At 51.5% G+C, this 18,558-nt stretch overlaps 1 protein-coding gene and 1 long non-coding RNA gene across 2 annotated transcripts; one reads left to right on the forward strand and one right to left on the reverse strand.

Moving 5' to 3' along the window:
- The first annotated feature begins 6,957 nt into the window (after window positions 1–6,957).
- On the forward strand, window positions 6,958–12,011 carry THY1 (Thy-1 cell surface antigen). Its single transcript, XM_029206811.1, has 4 exons — window positions 6,958–7,033; window positions 9,095–9,155; window positions 9,652–9,987; window positions 10,523–12,011. The coding sequence occupies exons 2-4, from the start codon at window positions 9,119–9,121 to the stop codon at window positions 10,633–10,635; spliced, it is 486 nt and encodes a 161-aa protein (XP_029062644.1). The 5' UTR covers window positions 6,958–7,033; window positions 9,095–9,118; the 3' UTR covers window positions 10,636–12,011.
- On the reverse strand, window positions 11,552–13,570 carry LOC114886383. Its single transcript, XR_003791334.1, has 3 exons — window positions 13,418–13,570; window positions 12,023–12,145; window positions 11,552–11,749 (listed from the first exon to the last, which is right to left on the reverse strand). It is a non-coding gene; the product is annotated as an uncharacterized LOC114886383 (long non-coding RNA).
- Between the last annotated feature and the right edge of the window lie 4,988 nt (window positions 13,571–18,558).

Here is an 18,558-nt window from a genome sequence, read left to right on the forward strand (position 1 = left end):
ATCTTGCATACAACTTTCATTAAAAACTGTTAAAATGAAAACAAAAAAAAGAAGCAGCAAGCCCTAATGCACAAGCATTTATGAAGTTTCTGCCTGATCACATTTGCTCAAATCCCATTGGCCAACGTATGTCATATAGCTGAGTCCAGAATCAATATGGAAGAGGTGTGACTCCCTGGAGAGCCATGAAGGTAGCAATCTACCACGGTCTGCCCTCTACCCCTAATGATGCACACCCTTCCCACATGTGAAATATACACCTACCAAAACACCCGAAGTAGTATCCAATCATGACAGCAGGCTCAAAGTCCTTGATCTCATAACATGCAGCAGGTCTGGATGTGGCTGAATCTCCTGGGGTACAACTCCTCGGGTGTGGCTCCTTTTGATCCAGAAGTCTGTGAGCTAACAAGACAAGAAAACTGCTCCCCACGTGCCCAGCATACAATGGTAAGTCACGCACAGGATAACCTCAATAGATGCTCCCCTTAAAAGGGGGAGAAACAGGAGGCACATAGCAATCGTGGAATTCAAAGCCATTCTGGAATCCAACCAGGCACTATTATCAGGACCCCTACTCCAGAGGCAGGGAATGTTACTTGAATAGAGCTCAGTTCCCCTTGGCTTCTAGTTATATCCTCTGGGCTCTTGGTTCTGCCCTCTGAGAGGATTTTCTTTTCCATAAGAAAAGGCCTGTGTGAATATTGGCCAGCTTACTGTCCATAGATAGTTGGGGGGCCCAAGGCCTCTTTTCATTTTTAACTGTGTCATTCCCTTTGAGTCCAAACTGATAGAGGTTTTTGCCAATACAATACTCTTTAAAACTTTATGGGTTTTCTGTATTATTGGGTTCACTTTGTGCACCAAAAGTCACATGCATAATTAGTTTCAAGAAGACTCTATTTCTGCTATGGGACAGCATCCTTAATTTTCTCAGAAGCACTTTTTCTTAACTGAGAAGGTCTACTAAGCACCATCTTAAATCTTCCTGGAGTCTGAAGGAAGTTTCTACAATCATATGCTTGATTTAATCTTTACCCTTAGGCTAGTTTTCACTTTGAGAATCTATTGCCTGCTGACTGGAAATGAGACCAGGTTTCTTTTCCATCTCAGCAAACTGGACAGATCCTCATTTAGCTCATCTCTCTTATAATACCTTATCATGCCAGCTAGAAGCACCCAAATGACACTTTCAGCATTCTGTCTCTAGATCCCTTTAGCTAAATCCACACTCAGTAGGTGCGTTTTCTGTTACCAAAAGCAATGTTTTTGCCAATTGTTTCTCCACCGTATATAACATGAGTCGCCCTTGGTCCAGCCTCCAAACAGTTTCCTTACTGCTTTCCCAGCCTCTCCCGCCAGTTCATTCACAGCCCCTCCAGCCTGCACTACAGCCTCCTTGCTGCTTATCATGCAGACCTTTGCCCACCACCCAGTTCCAAAGCCACTGCCCCATGTTTAGGTTTTTAAAGCATATTTAGGTACCACACTTCTAGGTACCAATTTATGTATCAGGTACCTATTGCTACATAACAAATCACCTAAAACAGCAGCTTCAAACAACCACCGTTTTATTAAGTTCATGGATTCTGTGGATCAGGAATTCAGACTTGTCTCTGTCCCGCAATATCTGGGACCTCAGCTTGAAAACTCGGACAGTTAGGCGGACAACTCAAACAGCTTGGGGCTGGATTGTCTGGAAGCTTCTTTATCTACATGACTGGAGCCTGGGCTGAAATGACTCTGAAAGCTAGGTTCACATGGGTCTAGAGTGTTTACATGGTGCCTCTCCACAGGACGGGGGCTTCAACAGCATAGCCTTAGGGTCGTCAGACATCGCATATGGCGGTTCCAAGAGCAAGTGTCCCAGAAAACAAAGTAAAAGCTATATGGCCTTTCTAAGACCTAAATTCAAAAGTCTTTTAGCATCACTTCTGTCATATTCTGTCGGTGGGAGCAGTCACAAATCCATTAAGACTCAGGTGGGACACAGACTTCACTTCTTGAGAAAGGAAGATCAAAGAATTTCTATCCAGGTTTTAAAACCACCTTAGTAGGCTTACTGGGGGTGGTTCATTTCTGTTCTTGGTGGCATCAGTTAGGATTACACATGTGTTTGTGATCTTGTGGCGGGTTAACTGGGGGCTAGCTGATCCCAAGTGGTGGTTGATACAAACTGAGGCACCTCAGTTCTCTACGTGGTTGCTCAAACTTTCTCATGTGGCAACTGAATTCCAAGAAGGCAAGTCCCAAGTACAAACACTTATCAAGCTTCTGCTTGCATCTCATTTGCTGACAGCCCATTGGCCAAAGCAAGGCACATGGCCAAGTCCAGAGTCAATGAAGATGGAGATCACATGAGGGCATGGATATCAGGATACATGATTCACTGGAGGGCAGTACTGTAATCTACTGCAGCTGGGTAACTCCCATTTTTCTTTAGACTCAGTTCATGTCTCCCCTCTTCCAACAAGGCCTCTCTTGACAGACTGGGTCATTAGTTGTCCCTTCTTTGAGCTGCCATAATACTTTACACACATCTCTACCTCTGCACTTACCCTATTGTTTTCTAACTATCTATTTACCATTTTCATCTCCCCCACTGGACAAGCCTTCGAAGGCAGGCTGTGCTCTATTGATCTTTGTATTCCCAGGGTCTAGTCCTGTGTCTAGAACATTGTGCCTAACAATAATGTCTTTCAGGACTTCCCTGATGGCACAGTGGTTAAGAATCTGCCTGCCAATGCAGGGGACATGGGTTCGAGCCCTGGTCCGGGAAGATCCCACATGCTGCGGAGCAACCAAGCCCGTGCGCCACAACTACTGAGCCTGCGTGCCACAACTACTGAAGCCCACGCACCTAGAGCCTGTGCTCCACAACGAGAGAAGCCACTGCAATGAGAAGCCCACGCACTGCAACGAAGAGTAGCCCCCGCTCACCACAACTAGAGAAAGCCCACTTGCAGCAACGAAGAGCCAAAGCAGCCAAAAGTAAAGAAATAAAGTTTTAAAAATAAAAAATAATGTCTTTTAATTATTTGATTAAACATTCATGAATAAACCTTCTTAAATAAATGTTGAAAGTGTTATCTCCATTGGTGCTTTGACCTCTCGCCCTCTGCCCTGCATTCTAAGAGAAACTTCTCTTTTTTGTCATACTCTCCAACCAAACATGCATTTCTTCGGGGAGTGATCTCACGCAAGGAGTTGACCTCAACTAGAGATTAGGAGAGGCAGCAGAGGGTCAAGCAGTGGTTCCAAGATTTTTCAATTACACAGACTACTCATATTTCCAAAGAAGTTTGGGGAGCAACAGAAAGTTACCACTTTTTGTGCCTAGAAGGGACATTAAAAACACACCACCTACCACCATCAGTTCAAAAAAATGGAAAGGTATAACCTTAGAATGAAAAAATAGACCATTGCAAGGAAGGGCCAGTGTGTGGCCTCAATTAGCCCAAAATTAGGGCTCAAAAGCTGTCTTAACATGTGATCCAACTGGGAAGGTCTCAAGTGGCCTAACCACAAATTCTCCTTCCCAATTATCAGTTTCTGCTGATAAGCTCTTCTGGTCAATTAACCCTCCTTTTCACAGGGACCAGGTATAATCCCTGCTTATCCCTGAGAATCAGGCTTCCGTTCCCTGCCAGCCCACAGAATTATTCAAACAAGCCAATCATATCCTCCTGCGGGAAATGAGCATTCCACCCTTTGGGTACGACAAAGCCTGCCTCACAGCTCCCGCTTTTTCACTGCTCCTGAGTGCAGCTCCTGAGTGGCAGTGCCTGGCATGTGGTGTCTTCCTCCGGGCTGTGAGTACAGGTGACTAATAAACTGCTGTCAATCACATCTGTCCAGTGTCAGGGGTCATGTGTTCAACCATCTCCAAAACCCTAGGGTGGGAATCTGGGAATCCTCCCTTATCAACAGAGTGAATAGGAGGTGATCAGAACAAAGCAGCAACCTGACAGCTATGTTCAGAGCACCCCACATCGGCCTTGTTTCTCTCATCTCACCATGCACCAGGGAAGCCAGTCTAGCAGAAGTCTGAAGACCCACCCTGGGAGCAGTGGAGAGCACTGTACATGGAGTCAGGGGATCTGGGATCTAGCTAGTCTTGCCTGTGCTCCAAAATCTTTGTCTGACCTTTGACAAATCATTATCCTTTGTGGGCCTCATTTTCCAGCTATAAAATGATGAGATGGCTTCTGCCACCTCTGTGATTAAAAAGACAATCTGATGAAATAGGGAAATAAAAAGAGTGAATGGCTGGTAGTCCCTTGGTCATCCTAAAGGAATGTGCATTTTTATTACTTTGTGGGTTGTTTTTTATATTTATTTATTTATTTGGTTGCACCGGGTCTTAGTTGTGGCAGGTGGGCTCCTTAGTTGTGGCATGTGAACTCTTAGTTGTAGCATGCATGTGGGATCTAGTTCCCTGACCAGGGATCGGACCCAGGCCCCCTGCACTGGGAGCGCAGAGTCTTAACCACTGCGCCACCAGGTAAGTCCCAGAATGTGCATTTTTAGAGGTGTATTTACTCCATGTGTCTCTAGATGAGGCAACTGGAGATGATGGGAGAGGAAAGATCTAAGGGACCAACAGGGCAGCCACAGTCTGCCAGTAAATCTTGCCTTGGGTGGATTCCTCTAAACCCTTCCTGCTTTCAGCACTCCTATCCTGTGCCATTAGCAAATGGGAGTTTTAAATCTCCTCCCCATCACCACCCTGTGTTCCATCCCAGCCCCTAAATGTCTCACTTGAGCCATTAACTCCATCCAGCCGGAGACCTTGCTTTAGCAGACACGCAATTGCCGCACTCTCTAGAGTCCACACTCCCCACCCCTTCCTGAAGTGAAGTGCTTGGGGACCCAGAAAATAGGCCAGGTCCTCATAAACTTATCAAAATAGCACAGCTAGGCCTTCCAACCAGCAACAACACTCAGAGACTGGGCCATAGAGTGGAAAACAGAGCATGCAAGGTCTTGTCCAGACAGAGCCCAGATATCTCCGGTAGTTAAGGGGCCTCTGGGTATCCTCATGTCTTGCCAAAAAAAGTAACCACCTCCAGCCCCATCTGTGTGTGTGTGTGTGTGTGTGTTCCAGTGGCGGGGTGGGGGTGGTGAGGCTGAAGCTAAAGCAACTAAAGCAACTGTGCTCTGATAGGAAAGATCCCTGGACTGAGAACCAGAAAGCTGTTAAGCAGGAAAGACACTGCGTGGAGTGCCAAGGAGGAGGCTAGCACGTATTGAATGCAGCAGGAAGATGAAAGGGAAAGATGAGGTGGTGGTGGAGGTCAGCTGCCAGAGGCCAGGACATCCAGGGCCTTAAAAATTACCCTCCAGACAATGAGAAGCCAGGTCACCTGATCTTTGAAGAGGGATGGTCCCAGGCCTGGGAGCTTGTGAAAAGTGCAGACTCAGGCAGCTCTACTACTAGACTAGGGAGATCCCAGGTGGGCAGGGACAGCTGCATTTCTCATAAAGTGCCCCAGGAGCTTCTGTTTTTTTAGCAGAGCCAAGGGCCCCTGGACTTGACCATCTGCGAGGCTTGTTCCAGTTAGAAAATTCCATCATTGTAAGCGTTGGGAGGCCACCTAACCTCCAAGGGAGGGAGAGGGAAATTAATCTCCCACTTGCAAGCCCAGGGATGGCTTCCAACAGTGCCATCACACTAATGGAAACTGCAGGGAAGGAGCCAGAACCAATGTCTATGAAAGAATAGGAGAATGGGTAGGCGGGGGGCAGAGCCAGCCCACAGGATGTCCCCACCAGAATTCACAAAGAGGCCACAAGGATGCAACTCAATCAAATAAACCTTTGTTCAAAAAACTTCACCTCACCTGTGGCTAGGAGAGACAAGTCATTAGCACTGGCTGTTAAAAAAAAAAATCCAAGGGCCTCTGATGACTTCAAATTAATGGGGCAAGGACAGGTGCCCCAGGGGATTAAAAGCGTGGTATTCCTTTCTAGTTGGTCCTGTCTCCTCCCCTTTCCCACAGTTCCACAATTTCCCCCTCCCACCGGTCTGGGGTGCAGCCGTGGAGTGGCTCAGCACTGAGGACTTGGGGCTCCACACCCCAAGTCGACCTGCCAGCTCTCCCACTTACTAACCATGAAGTGGGATGGAGAGTGGGCTGAGATGAACCCAGCAGATTGTGGCCATGGATGTAATGTGCCCATCAGAACGCTTGATAGAGGGTGGCACCCTTTCCCTTGTCTGAAGACCAAGAAGACGGTACTCAAGGACTTGGGTGGGAGTGGGGGCAGGAGGGGTACATGAAATTGAGAAGAACCTTCTAGCTGTCTGCACCAGGAAGTGCCAGCCCAGGAGCTGAGGGAGACAGTGCCCAAGAGCAGAAAGCCTCTGAAGGGCCGGGTGTTCTAGGTTGGGTGAGGGGGTGGAGCAGGGCTGGGGACCAGGAAAGACCAGTGCTGCCTTGCTTCTGAAGGGCTGCTCCAATGTGGAAAAACACCCTACCATCCTCCTTTGGAGAAAACCTGGAATACTGCGACACCAAAAACCTCTCACTGGCGGCTCCTGTGGAGATGGGCTCCAGCTGAAAAGGAAACGAGGAGGCATGGGCGCTGCCTAAGGGGGCTCAGTTGCTGGCCTCCATCATCCATCCCTTACCCCTTGGTTTTCCCACAGGCTTGTGAAGCCTAGGTCAGAAGAAAGGATTAAAGCCGTAAAAGGGGAGCGATCTTGGCGGGGCTCTGGGAAGCGGCTAGCGGCCCCACCCTGATCTCCAGGGTCCTGAACCCCTCCATCCCTGGTCAGGTCCGCCAGCCACAGTGAGGGCCCCCTTTGGCTGCGGATGGCCACTCTCCCGCACCAATATCGGACCGCCTCCTCCTCCCTCTGCCACCCTTTTTCCGCTACCCACTCAGCCTCTGATTGGCCGAGCCCCCGGGCCCTCCCCGCTCCTCCTCTCCCACCCCTGGTGAAAACTGCGGGCGCCGGGCAGGGTGTAGCAACTGGAGGCGGCAGCGCGTCTGGAGGAGGCTGCTGCGGCCGAGAACCGGAGCCCAGGTAGGAGCCAGAGGCAGGGCGGGACCCGGGGCGCAGGGAGAGTAGGCCCCCTGGCGCCCAGGCAGGCCCTCCCGATCCGAGGCTTCGGAAAACGGTCGCAGGGCGCCCTGGGAAGGAGCCGCTCAGTGCTTGAGGAGGGGGCTGCTTGCCAGGCAGGGGCAGGAGCCGGACGCAACTGCTGCAGGCCGGGGGCCGCGGAAACTTTCGCCCGCTGGGGAACGTTCGCCTGGGGCTGGGGTGCTGGAGGAGAACCGGGAGGAAGGGCGCCAAGGAGAGCCTTGCGTTCTGCTCTCCAGCCAGACGTCCCCAAAGCCAGCCTGCGAAGGCGGGACCAGGGGTGGGGGGCGGTGAAACTGGGGGAGCAGAGGACCGCAAACTGAAGGATATCTCTGCCCTGCGACCTCGCTGCGGGCTGGGTGCGGGGCATCCAAGGAACGGGAAACCGCAGTGCTGCGGGCGGGGGCTGGGGCGGGGACTGGGAGGAAGGCTGGCAGACGGGGGAGGCGAGAACTGGAAACGGATGAGAGAGGGGGAAGAAGGACCTCAATTGGGAAAGGAGAGGATTGGAATAGGGACACGGAATAAGGGTGGGGTTAGTCGAACGCGGGCTGGAGAGGAGGGAGCGCAAAGCTTCTCCGGGTTCTGAGCTGCGGGGACGCAAGGCCGAGGAAAGGCAGACTGCACCTCCCCTCCAGCTGTCTACCCCTCCCTTTGGCTCTACATCCCCTTGAGTCCCAGCCCCATTTCTTCCTTTCTAGTTCTAGCCGCTGCTTCCCCCGCTTCCTCTCCTAGATCCCAAGCTCGCCACCCCCTCTGTAACTCAGCGTATGCTAATCTAAACCAGATGTCGACCCCCCTTTCTTCCCCAACGGCACCTCCGGGTCCCTCTCAGCAGGGGTCTGAGAGGGAACCGACTGCAGCCGCAGGCACCCGGCAGCCCCAGTCTCGCCCCTCCCTCCCCCCCTCCCCCCACTGGGCTGAGCGCCTGGGACCCTAGACGCGGCTAGCGGCGCGCCCTGCACAGCAGGGCGCACGCACCAGGGCACGGCCCCGCGCACTCGCAGGCACACGCCCCTGCTGTGGCCTCTCCCTGGCGAGCACTGCTGCAGGCGGGCTAGGCTACCCGCTCTGTGTCGCGTCGCCGGGATATAGATTCAGCCTAGGCTGCAAAAAAAAGACAGGGCAGAGAGCCTAGGCAGGGAGGCTACCGAAGCTGGACTGGAAAGCTGCAGGCCCAGGAATCCTGCCCAGAGAGCTGGACAATTGGAAACATCTTGGTTCTGATGCAGAGAACCTATGCAATAGGATGGCACTGTCGCCTTCCCCACACACAGTCGGGAACACCCTTAGCGGTGTGCCAAGTACGGTCCTACCTGGGGCCCCACACATACCTGACCACGCTCGTCTAAGAGGCCGGCGACTAAGGCCGTGGATCACTTACTCTCCAGCAGTGCCAGATGTTTGTCATTTTTCTTAATCCCCATCACAACCCTGTGGGTATCTAAAGCCCAGGTTCATTCAGTACCTTTCGGGCATCTGTTGTATGCCAGGAACTGTTTGGGCACTGGGGATTTTCTTCTGAACGAGAAATAGGTAGGCCCTGAATGAGGAGTTTTTGTTTCATGGGTAGAGAGTTCTGATTTTGCAAGATGAAAAGGGTTCTGGAGATTGGAGACTGTACACTTAAAAGTGGTGAAGATAATAAATTGGGTGTTCTGCAAATTTTACAATTAAAAAATTAGGAAGTCCCTGACTTCCTGAAAGAAGAGGAAACAGTCAAGTTAAAGTCACTTACTCAAAGCCACCCAGCTAGTAAGTGTTCAGCACACATATACACCACGGAAGGGTGTGTTCTCCAACCCCCTTGCTTTCCCAGATGGGGAAGGGCTGAGTGGCAGTGTCACATTCACTGAGAGGTGGGAAGGGAGAGGGCTCTAGAGAGGGGCTTGGATGCCCACCGTGGCCATTATGGCATGTCTCCCAGGGGCCCCCAGCCCTGGCAGTAAGTGCGGGCACACCTGCCCCACCTCTTGGCTGATTCCCATCCTGTTGCACCCCCAGATCCAGGACTGAGCTCTCGGCACCATGAACCCTACCATTGGCATCACTCTCTTGCTGACAGGTACCGGGCAAGGGGCAGGGCTGGGATTCCAAGCACCCTGGCTGCCTTCCTTTCAGAGAAGCTAGCTTCTTCCTCATGACCTCAGAAAGTAGAGGTGACTAAGGGAGAGAGAGGGCTCCTTTTATCCCTAAGTCAGCTGAGCAACGTAGTTGATCTTCTGACTGCCTGGGATGGTTTTTGGAACTCAATTCACTGAGCCTGCCCCATACTGAGTTGGAATCTCCAAGTGTGAACCAGGATGTTGCATCAACTTCCCCCAAGGGCTCCTGCCCCTGGAAAATACTGGTGGGACCAACGACTGGAGTAGAGGGAGGTAGGCTGGGGCCTGCAGTAGGGAAGGTAGACTGGCCCTCAGGGACCTCTGGGCGGGGAGAGGTGCTCAGAGAGCAGACCCTGTGCCCTTCCCTGGCCAGGCCTTTCTCTACTGTTAACGTGGATGGGAGGCCCCCTGCTCTACAGGTCCTCACCAACTTGGAGGGGGCACTGCTGGTGCCAGTCTTACAGGTGGCCCGTGGGCAGAAGGTGACCAGCCTGACAGCCTGCCTGGTGGACCAGAGCCTTCGTCTAGACTGCCGCCATGAGAATACCACCAACCTGCCCATTCAGTACGAGTTCAGCCTGACGCGTGAGACCAAGAAGCACGTGCTCTTTGGCACCATTGGGGTCCCTGAGCACGCATACCGCTCCCGAACCAACTTCTTCAGCAAGTACAATCTCAAGGTCCTCTACCTGTCGGGCTTCACCACCAAGGATGAGGGGACCTACACGTGCGCACTCCACCTCTCTGGCCAGACTCCCATCGTCTCCAACAGGAATGTCTCTGTGCTCAGAGGTGAGGCAAACCCCCAACAAGACCAAGGAAGCTGGGAGAGGCAGGCTGGGGAGGAACGGGCTGGCTGGGACAGCTGGCAGTCCCCTTGGCTGGGCCACAATAGGGAGTGGCCCCATAATTTCTCTCCCCTTCCCCCCACTGCTGCCTATGCCCGGGGGAATCGCTACCTTCAGCATGAATGGGGGGAGGGCTAAGGGGACAGTCAGACAAGCAGAGTGGTGTGGCAGACGCTTCCCCCATGACTGCGGGCAAATCACTTGGCCTCCCCAAACCTCCTTCTCCCCACCTGGAAAACAGGATGGCACTAGCTACCTCACCCACAGTTTCCTTGTGATGATATTTGTTCAAGGGCTCAGGAACCTGCAAATGGGAAAGATGGTTGGTTCTGTCAGACCAGGTTGGCCCTGGTTCCAGCCAAGACATCATGGCGCCACCCTCCCCAAGGGAAAGCAGCCTTGCCCTGGGCCTGGGCCTGCCCGAGTCCCGGCCGCTCTTCATTCCCGCCCTGCCTCTCTGCCCCGTCCTCTGTCCACAGATACACTGGTCAAGTGCGGAGGCATAAGCCTGCTGATCCAGAACACCTCGTGGCTGCTCCTGCTTCTGCTCTCGCTGCCCCTCCTGCAGGCCATGGATTTCATCTCCCTGTGACTGGCTGGGCCCATGGAGAATACAGGAAGCCACAAGGCCCAGTCCAGAGACCCTACTTCTCGGAGTCAGTTGACCCCCCTCCCCCCAACCTCCCACACACCTTGGGGAGAAGTGGGGACCCCACCGCCCCTAAGGAATCCCACTGCTGCATGCCATTATCTCCCATCCCCCACTGCCACCCCCTACCCTCTCCGCACGCCACTGCCTATTTGTATCCTTTGTTCCAGAGCTGCTTCTGTCTGGTTTATTTAGGACTTATCCTACCTTTTCTTTGGCAGTTTGCGAAAAGGGAAGCCAGGGTTGGGGACCTGATGGAGAGTGAGGGGATGGGAGGGGTATCAGTCCCTGGGGCCGGTCATCCTTGCCCACCGGGACTAGAGGCCTGGGAGAGACCTGGGCGAGGAGGGGAAGGGGTGTGTTTGGCCCTAGCACATCCCTCAGCAGTAGGGATGGCGCCTGAAGACCCCGGATGTGAGGGCGCTGCCAAGCGTTTGTGGCCCATCCTGTGAGGAGAGAACCGAGCGTCTCCACGAGCACTTTCCGTCACAGAAAAAAGCCGCCTTCTTACCCTACAGAAGTCCCCAAGGGGCCTTGGGCCCGGCGTCTGGTCCAGTGAAAATGCAGATTCTGCCCGGGAAGCAGTGCTGATGGGCTGGTGAGGCAGGTGGAAGGCAGGGTCCATCATCCCTCCCCCCACTGAGGAAGCTAAAAATGGGAGCTAGTGTCTCTCACTGGCTCGGCCAGCAGCTGGGAGGTAGCAGAGGAGGACAGGCCCCCTCCCAGGCTATCCCAAGCTCCTAGGAGCTTCCAGAACTCAGACCTGGAAGCAGTAAATCAGGTGGAGCCCCTGGTTGAGCCACACAGAGTTCGGCCCACGTGTTCCTCCAGGAGGCTCTTCCGTCTTCCCCCAGCAGTGCCCGAGCCTTCAGATAGGCCCCCGCCCCAGAGGCCTGCCTTCTCAGGGACCTCTCGGGGGCCTGGGGCTGGCTGTGGGGTGATACCCATAAGTGGACATGCCTCGAGGGGTGGCTTTTCCCAGCAGCCAGCTCTGCACCCGGCGGCTCTTCCCCGTCTTGTGACCGTGTGTAGTGCCACCCCAGCTTATGGCGTCTCACTGAGGAAAAAGAATACTGTACAATAAAACCAAGCCTCTGGAATCTGTCCTCCTGTCTGTCTCTGCTTTGCTCCTCTCTCCCCAGGCCCGCCCCCCTCCCTTAGCCTTGAGGGCCGACCCGCCACCTCCTCCTCTCCCCCATCCCTGCTTTCTGCAGCCCTTCTCCTCCCCCCTGCCCCCCAGGGGTGGACCACTGCATGCCCGGCTTCTCAGAACCACTCTAACACGGCACATTTGCCCGAATAAACAAATGTTCCCTCTCTGTGGACTCACCTGCCCCATGTGTGGGCCAAGCCGCATGGCGCTGGTTCCAGAACGTGCTAACAGGCACTAAGGCACGGAGTCTGCCTTCTCGGGTCTGGATGTCCTCAGAAATGCCCCGTCAGCTTACAGCTGCTATAGAGAGGGGCACAGAGGGGAGGCTCGGGAAGCGAGGCGGTACGCGGGAGCTGCCGTCATCATCAAGGTGTGAGGACAAGCATCTCTTCTTAACTCCAACATGGCCACATAAAGCACTGGGGGTGGGGAGAGAACACTGAGGCCCGTCCCCAGCTCCCTCCCCTAAAAGTCACTGAGTAGAAAGCGCCCCCTGGTAGAAGGGACTAGAACAGCATCACAGGGTGGTTCTGGGTCTCAGTTGCTGCCAGAGTGAGGCAGCCCCCAGAAGGGAATCTGGGGGAGGACAGTAGTGACTACCCAGAAGCTGACGCATTTGGTATTTAGCGCTGGGTAGGATGGTTTTTCTGAGCATTTACTTAAAGGCCCAGGATCTAAACTCACGCCACTGACTCCCACTCTTGCGACACCTCCCACTGATACCTGAGCTTTGCCAGTGACCCCCGTAGTGGCCAGGCCGGAAGAGGGCAAGAGAAGCCCTCAAGGAAGAGAGGGAGCTGCCCAAGTCACCGACCACGGGGACCCACCCATCCCCACATGGGCTGTTGGCCACTCAGGACAGTGTAGCCAGCCTGGACACAGGGCCCTTTTGCTCTGCCCTGCTTGCAGCCAAAAAATGAAGAGCCTTTGTAGGGGAAGGGAGTTCAAATGCCACCCTCGGGGTAGTAAGAGCTAAAGCTGGAAGGTCTTTCTGGAAGGAACTGGGAAGCCAAGTGTGCAGCCTCAATTGTGAGAAGCCATGAGACCCTGGCACCTGTGTGAGCCTCCTGTGTGGTCTTTGTCACCCTGGCACTGTTTCCTTGAAGAGTTTAGCGGCCCCTCAACAAGGGTCTCTTTGCAGCCACGCCTGTGGGAGAACAGCCCAAGGCCACGGCGAGTGGGCTTAGCTTCAGAAGACACAGAGGCCTCTGAGGCCTAGGGGCTATAGGAAGGCTGGGACAGAGAAGAAAGGAACAGGCCTGGACCTGGGAAGGGGTTCGATGATTTAAAGGCAGGGCCGTCGGGCCTCACAGCACAAGCCAACCCAGAAAGACTGCGGGCCAGGGCTGCGGTGGGCTCGCGGGGCCAGTCCACAACGGCAGCCAGTTCCTCCCTGGTCACGTCAGGAGAGCTGAAGAGGGCTGCGGCACGTCTGCAGGGGCTTGGCTAGTTACAAAGAGGGCTGGGGCCGGCCCTGGTTCCTGCACACATGCCCAGAGCCCACCCCACCGAGCCCCTTCCCATTCCTCCTCACCCCTCCCCCACATCCCCCTTGGCCATCTTGGTCCTTACCTTAGGGCATGGAATCCTTGCTCAGTAGAAAGAGAAAGAAGCTCCTCTCCACACATCCGTCCACTGAGACAGGAGCACCTGCACACGGCGCAGCGTGAGGGTCTTCCCAACACCTAGCGGCTCCCTCGGGAAGAACAAGGGGGGTCACCGTGGGGAGACGCAGGGACTTTCTCTAGCCAACCAATAAATGTACCCAGCGTCCAGGGGACCCGTGACACACATCCTCCAGCCCCTGCCCCGCCCCCAGCATGATGTCCCTGTCCTCACTGTGTCTGCAGCTCCCGGGTTGTGATGGGCAGGTTTGTCTTTACATGTGAAAGAAGCAAGTCCCAGGTTAGGAGTAAAGCACTTCCTCATCTACCGCTGAGGAATCAGTGGGCCTGGAGTCCTTCAGAGTTCTGGCAAAGCGTGAGGGTCGTCAGCTGCCTCCTGCTATCCCTGAAGCAGGGCTTCTGGACAAAGGTGGGATTGCCTCCTGCCCAGGGCTCTCAGGCCCCGAATGTGTCCCACCCCTCAGGAGTATCATGTCATGTGAAGACTCCCGGGAGGCGTCTTTGCCTGGCAAAGGGAAGACCTGGGGGCAGGGAAGCTATGGAAGTGGGCACATGCTGTAGAGGGCAGTGTAGGACCAATGGGAGAGTTCTGCGGAGACCAAGTGTGGCTCTACACCGGAAGGGGCCTTTGATGGCTGGAGCCGCCCAGCTGCAGAGGCAGGAGTGCCTGGCAGTGGGCATGGTCAGGGGAGGCCACCTGTCCAGCCTGCAGGAAAGCAACTTCCTGAATTCAGTGGGAACCTGGGCTAGATGACCCTAGTCACTTCACCCTTCAGTGCCTCATTTTTCTGATTTCTGAAATAAGATGGGGGACGGGAGGTGCATCTGGTGGTGCAGTGGTTTAAGAACCCGCCTGCCAATGCAGGGGACACGGGTTCAATCCCCGGTCTGGGAAGATCCCACATTCCACTAAGCCCGTGTGCCACAACTACTGAGCCTGCACTCTAGAGCCTGTGCTCCGCAACAATAGACGGCACTGCAACGAGAAGCCCGCGCACCACAATGAAGAATAGCCCCCGCTCGCTGCAACTACAGAAAGCCCATGTGCAACAACAAAGACCCAACGCAGCCAAAAATAAAATAAATAAATAAAAATAAGATAGGGGAATTCCCTGGCTGTCCAGTGGTTAGGACTCCACACCCCCACTGCAAGGAACTAAGATCCCGCAAGCCGTGCGGTGCAGCCAAAATTAAAATAAAATAAAAAATAAAATAAGATAGTAGTGCTGGAATGATTTATTTGTACAAAAAACGTTAAGTACCTGGCTGTGCTAAGAGGTAAAAGACATAGCCCCTGGCTGAAGGAATCTACAGCCCAGTAAGAAGTGAGGAATTGATTTCAGTGCAGTGATTGGTGCTAGGAGGCAGAGAAGCTGTGGCAGACACTGCTTGAGGGTTTTCCAACATGTATTCTCTCTTTCTTTCTCAGCAATAGGACCCACAAATTAGAACTAGATTATATGGTCCAGAATAAAGACTACATTTCCCAGCTCCCTTGCAGCAAGATGTGCACATGTGTCTAAATTCTGTCCAATGGAACATTAGCACAAAATAATGTGTACAATTTTTATGAAGTGCTCTTAAAGGGAGAATGTGTGCTTTTCAAACCCTTTCACCTTCATGCTGGCTGGAATGTGGAGTCAATGGCTGGAACTGGAGCAGCCATCTTGGCACATGAGATAGAAGTTTTATGTTACACATCACAAAGTACAACAGCCTGGATTCCTAGTGATGTTAGAACGGTCAGAGCAGCCATGGAATACCATGTTAGAGTTACTCTTATTTGGATTTCCTGCACTCACAGTTGAACCTAAATGTACCTTAAAAAGAAGCTGTTATTTAACACAACTAAACTGTACACTTAAAAATGGTTAAGACAGTAAATGTTACCGCACACAGACACACACAACACACACACACAAAGTCAAATTTAGAGAGACAGAAAGTAGAATGGTGGTTGCCAGGGGCTACAGGGAGGGGACATGGGGAGTTATTATTTAGTGGGTACAGAGTTGCAGTTTTGCAAGATGAAAAGAGTTCTGGAGATGGATGGTGGTGGTAGTGGCACAACACAATGTGAGTGTATTTAATGCCACCAAATGGTTATATGTATTTTACCACAATTTTTTTTTTTAAAAAAGGAAACAGCCAAGGCACAAGGGAACTTTTTGGTGTGCTTACACGAGCACTTACGTTTGTCAAAATTCATCAAACTGTACACTTAAAATGGGTGAATTTCCTCAAATGTAAATTTTACCTCAGTAAAGTGCTATGAGAATACATATGTAGGGCCCCTAGCCAGGCTAGAGGGCTTCCCAGAGGAGGGGTCATGGTAGGAGTTAGCACGAAAAGCAGGCTCTACTATTTCGTAAGCTGATCACAAAGAAAGCAATGTTATTTTATTTCTTCTATATCCTGAAAGACTTGGGGAGGGGAAGTAGAAGCCATTGCGGGTTTAGTCCGAGGACAGGCCTCAGTCCCTCTCTCAGGCAACACAACTGCTGGCTGATACAACAGCCCTCAGAGCACATGGGCCCTTCATCAGGGTCCCTGCCCCAGTCATATCCATTCAAACATTTACTAAGTGTGCACCCCATGCCAGGGAGTGTAACTACCTGTGCAGGGTAATGAGAAGAGACCTGTGAATGGTACAGACAAGTTCCTTCCCCATAAAACTTATACTGTGGTACAGGAGATGGACATGAAGCAAGTAAACCAATAAGTAAGTCATTATTATAGACTGGGATTGTTTACACATGAGAGGCAATAAGAGAATGACGGGCTCACTTTAATTGGGATGATCAGGGAGAGCCTGAGGAGGGGGGCATTGAGCTAAGATGGGAAGGGTGAGGAAAGGCAAGACATTTGAAGGGCTGCAGAAGCACAACCAGACGGAGGGAACACGAAGGGTTCAAGGTGTCAAGGCGAGGAGGGGTACAAGATGTCACTGAAGGCGAATTCTCTGGAGATCCAGTGGTTAGGACTTGGCGCTCTCACTGCGGGAGCCCTGGGTTCGATGGTCAAGCCACGCAGAGCAGCCAAAAAAAAAAAAAAGTCACTGAAGAGGTAGGCGCAAGACAGGTCCCACAGGGCCTTGGAGGTCATGGTGAAGAGTTCGAGTTTTATTCTAAGGGCAACAGGGAAGTGATAAAGGACTTGTTCTAATAATGTTTTTAGAAGATCCCTCTTGCTGCTTTGTTGAAGATGAACTGGAGAAGAATAACAGCAGAGGCAAGAAATCAAAAGGATACTGCCATAATCCTAAAAGAGATGATGGTAGCTTGAACAAAAATTGCATGGCAAAAACAGAAATGGTGACTTTGAGATACGTACAGAGTTAAAACTGGGAGGACTGGTGAATCTGAGTAAGGTCTGTGGATTTTACCAATATCGATTTTCCCAGTGTTGATACTGTACTACAGTTGTATTAGATGTTACCACTGGGGACTTCCCTGGTGGTCCAGTGGGTGAGACTCCATGCTCCCAATTCGGGGGGCCCGGGTTTGATCCCTGATGGGGGAACTAGATCCCCGCATGCATGCCGCAACTAAAACAAAAAAGATCCCACACGCTGCAACAAAGATCCTGCATGCCACAACTAAGACCCTGTGCAAACAAAATAAATATGTGTGTATATATATATATTTTTTAAATGTTACCATTGGGGGAAATTGGATGAAGGGTACGCAGGACCTCGTCATACTATTTTTGTAACTGTTGTAAATTTTTAATTATTTTCAAATAAGAGTTTTTTTAAATTCTCAACAACCAAAAAAAAAAAAGATGGCAAGTACTAACTCCAGAAACGCCAGAGGGAGGAAAAAAAGAATTCTAATCATATAGCGCATTACACAGCTTAGATGTGAAATATTTACAGAGTCATACTAATATAAACACTACACAGTGATTTTAACCAAAAATTGTGATAAAGCTATATTGGAGGTTGGGAGAAGGCTAAGTATATGTGTTTAGTGGGGGAGAAAATGGGCATTAAGAGAGCTAAATCTCATTTTCCAGAGGTGAAAGTCAACAGATAAGACTTAAAACTGAAAAATCAAGAAATAGCTAGCTATATGAGAAATTTTTAAATATAAAAGTAAAGCAAATAGCAGAAAAACTAGCTGAAATAGTTGAGAGTAGTTGCTTTGGGGAATGAGAATGTAGGATAGGGTAACAGACTGCTTTTACATTATAAACCTAGTAATACTTTTAGTCTCTATTAGTTTACTAAGCAATATAAATCAAATGTATTTAAAGAAATATATTAAAGCCCAACCCCCAAAAAACAGAGAGGACTTGCTTACTAGTGGTTTAGATGGAGGTGGAGTGTTGAAAGGAAAGGAGACGAAATCCTGGATGACCCTTGGGTTTTTGCTTGAACAGTTAGTGGATGATGGTGTCATGTGTTGAGACAGAGAAGGATGGGGAATACTGGGGTGGAGAAGTGGATTTGTTAAATCTGCGATGCCCATTAGATATCCAAATGGAGTATCGAGAAGACAGCTGGCTCTCCCAGTCCTGAGCACAGGTGAGAGATGGGGGTTAGGGAAAATTCGACAGACATCAGCATTTGGGTGGTAGGCACTGACCGCGGGACAAGTAAGATCATGCAGGGAGGTGTTATAGAGAAATAATTGAGCCCAGGCCTAGAATCTGAGGTGGTCCAATATTTAGAGTTTAGGGGGACACAACGGAGATTAAAGAGCAGCCAATGAGGAAAGAGGAAAGCCAGGGGTTAGCAGAGCCAGAGAAGGAAAAGTTTTGAAAAAGAGCAATCAACTAGGTCCACTTCTGTTAAGAAGTCAAGTAAGACGAGGACCAAGTTGTTGGTGACTATGGTAGCTAGTCTCCAAAGATGACCCCCTAAATAAAATATGCCCTTGTGTAATCCCATTCCCTTGGGCCTGGCATGGCCTGTGTCTTGCTTATGACCAATAGCGTATGATAGACATCATGCTACATGACTTCCAAAGTTAGGTCATAAGAAGGCTTGCAGCTTCCACCTGGTTCTCCAGGAATGCTCACTCCTGAGACACACCCTCCTGGAACCCAGCTACCATTCTGAGAGCTCAAGTCACATAGTGGCCA

This window comes from Monodon monoceros, unplaced genomic scaffold (assembly GCF_005190385.1).
Source record: "Monodon monoceros isolate NGI ecotype Baffin Bay Population unplaced genomic scaffold, NGI_Narwhal_1 Super_Scaffold_7, whole genome shotgun sequence".
Classification (NCBI taxonomy): Eukaryota; Metazoa; Chordata; class Mammalia; order Artiodactyla; family Monodontidae; genus Monodon; species Monodon monoceros.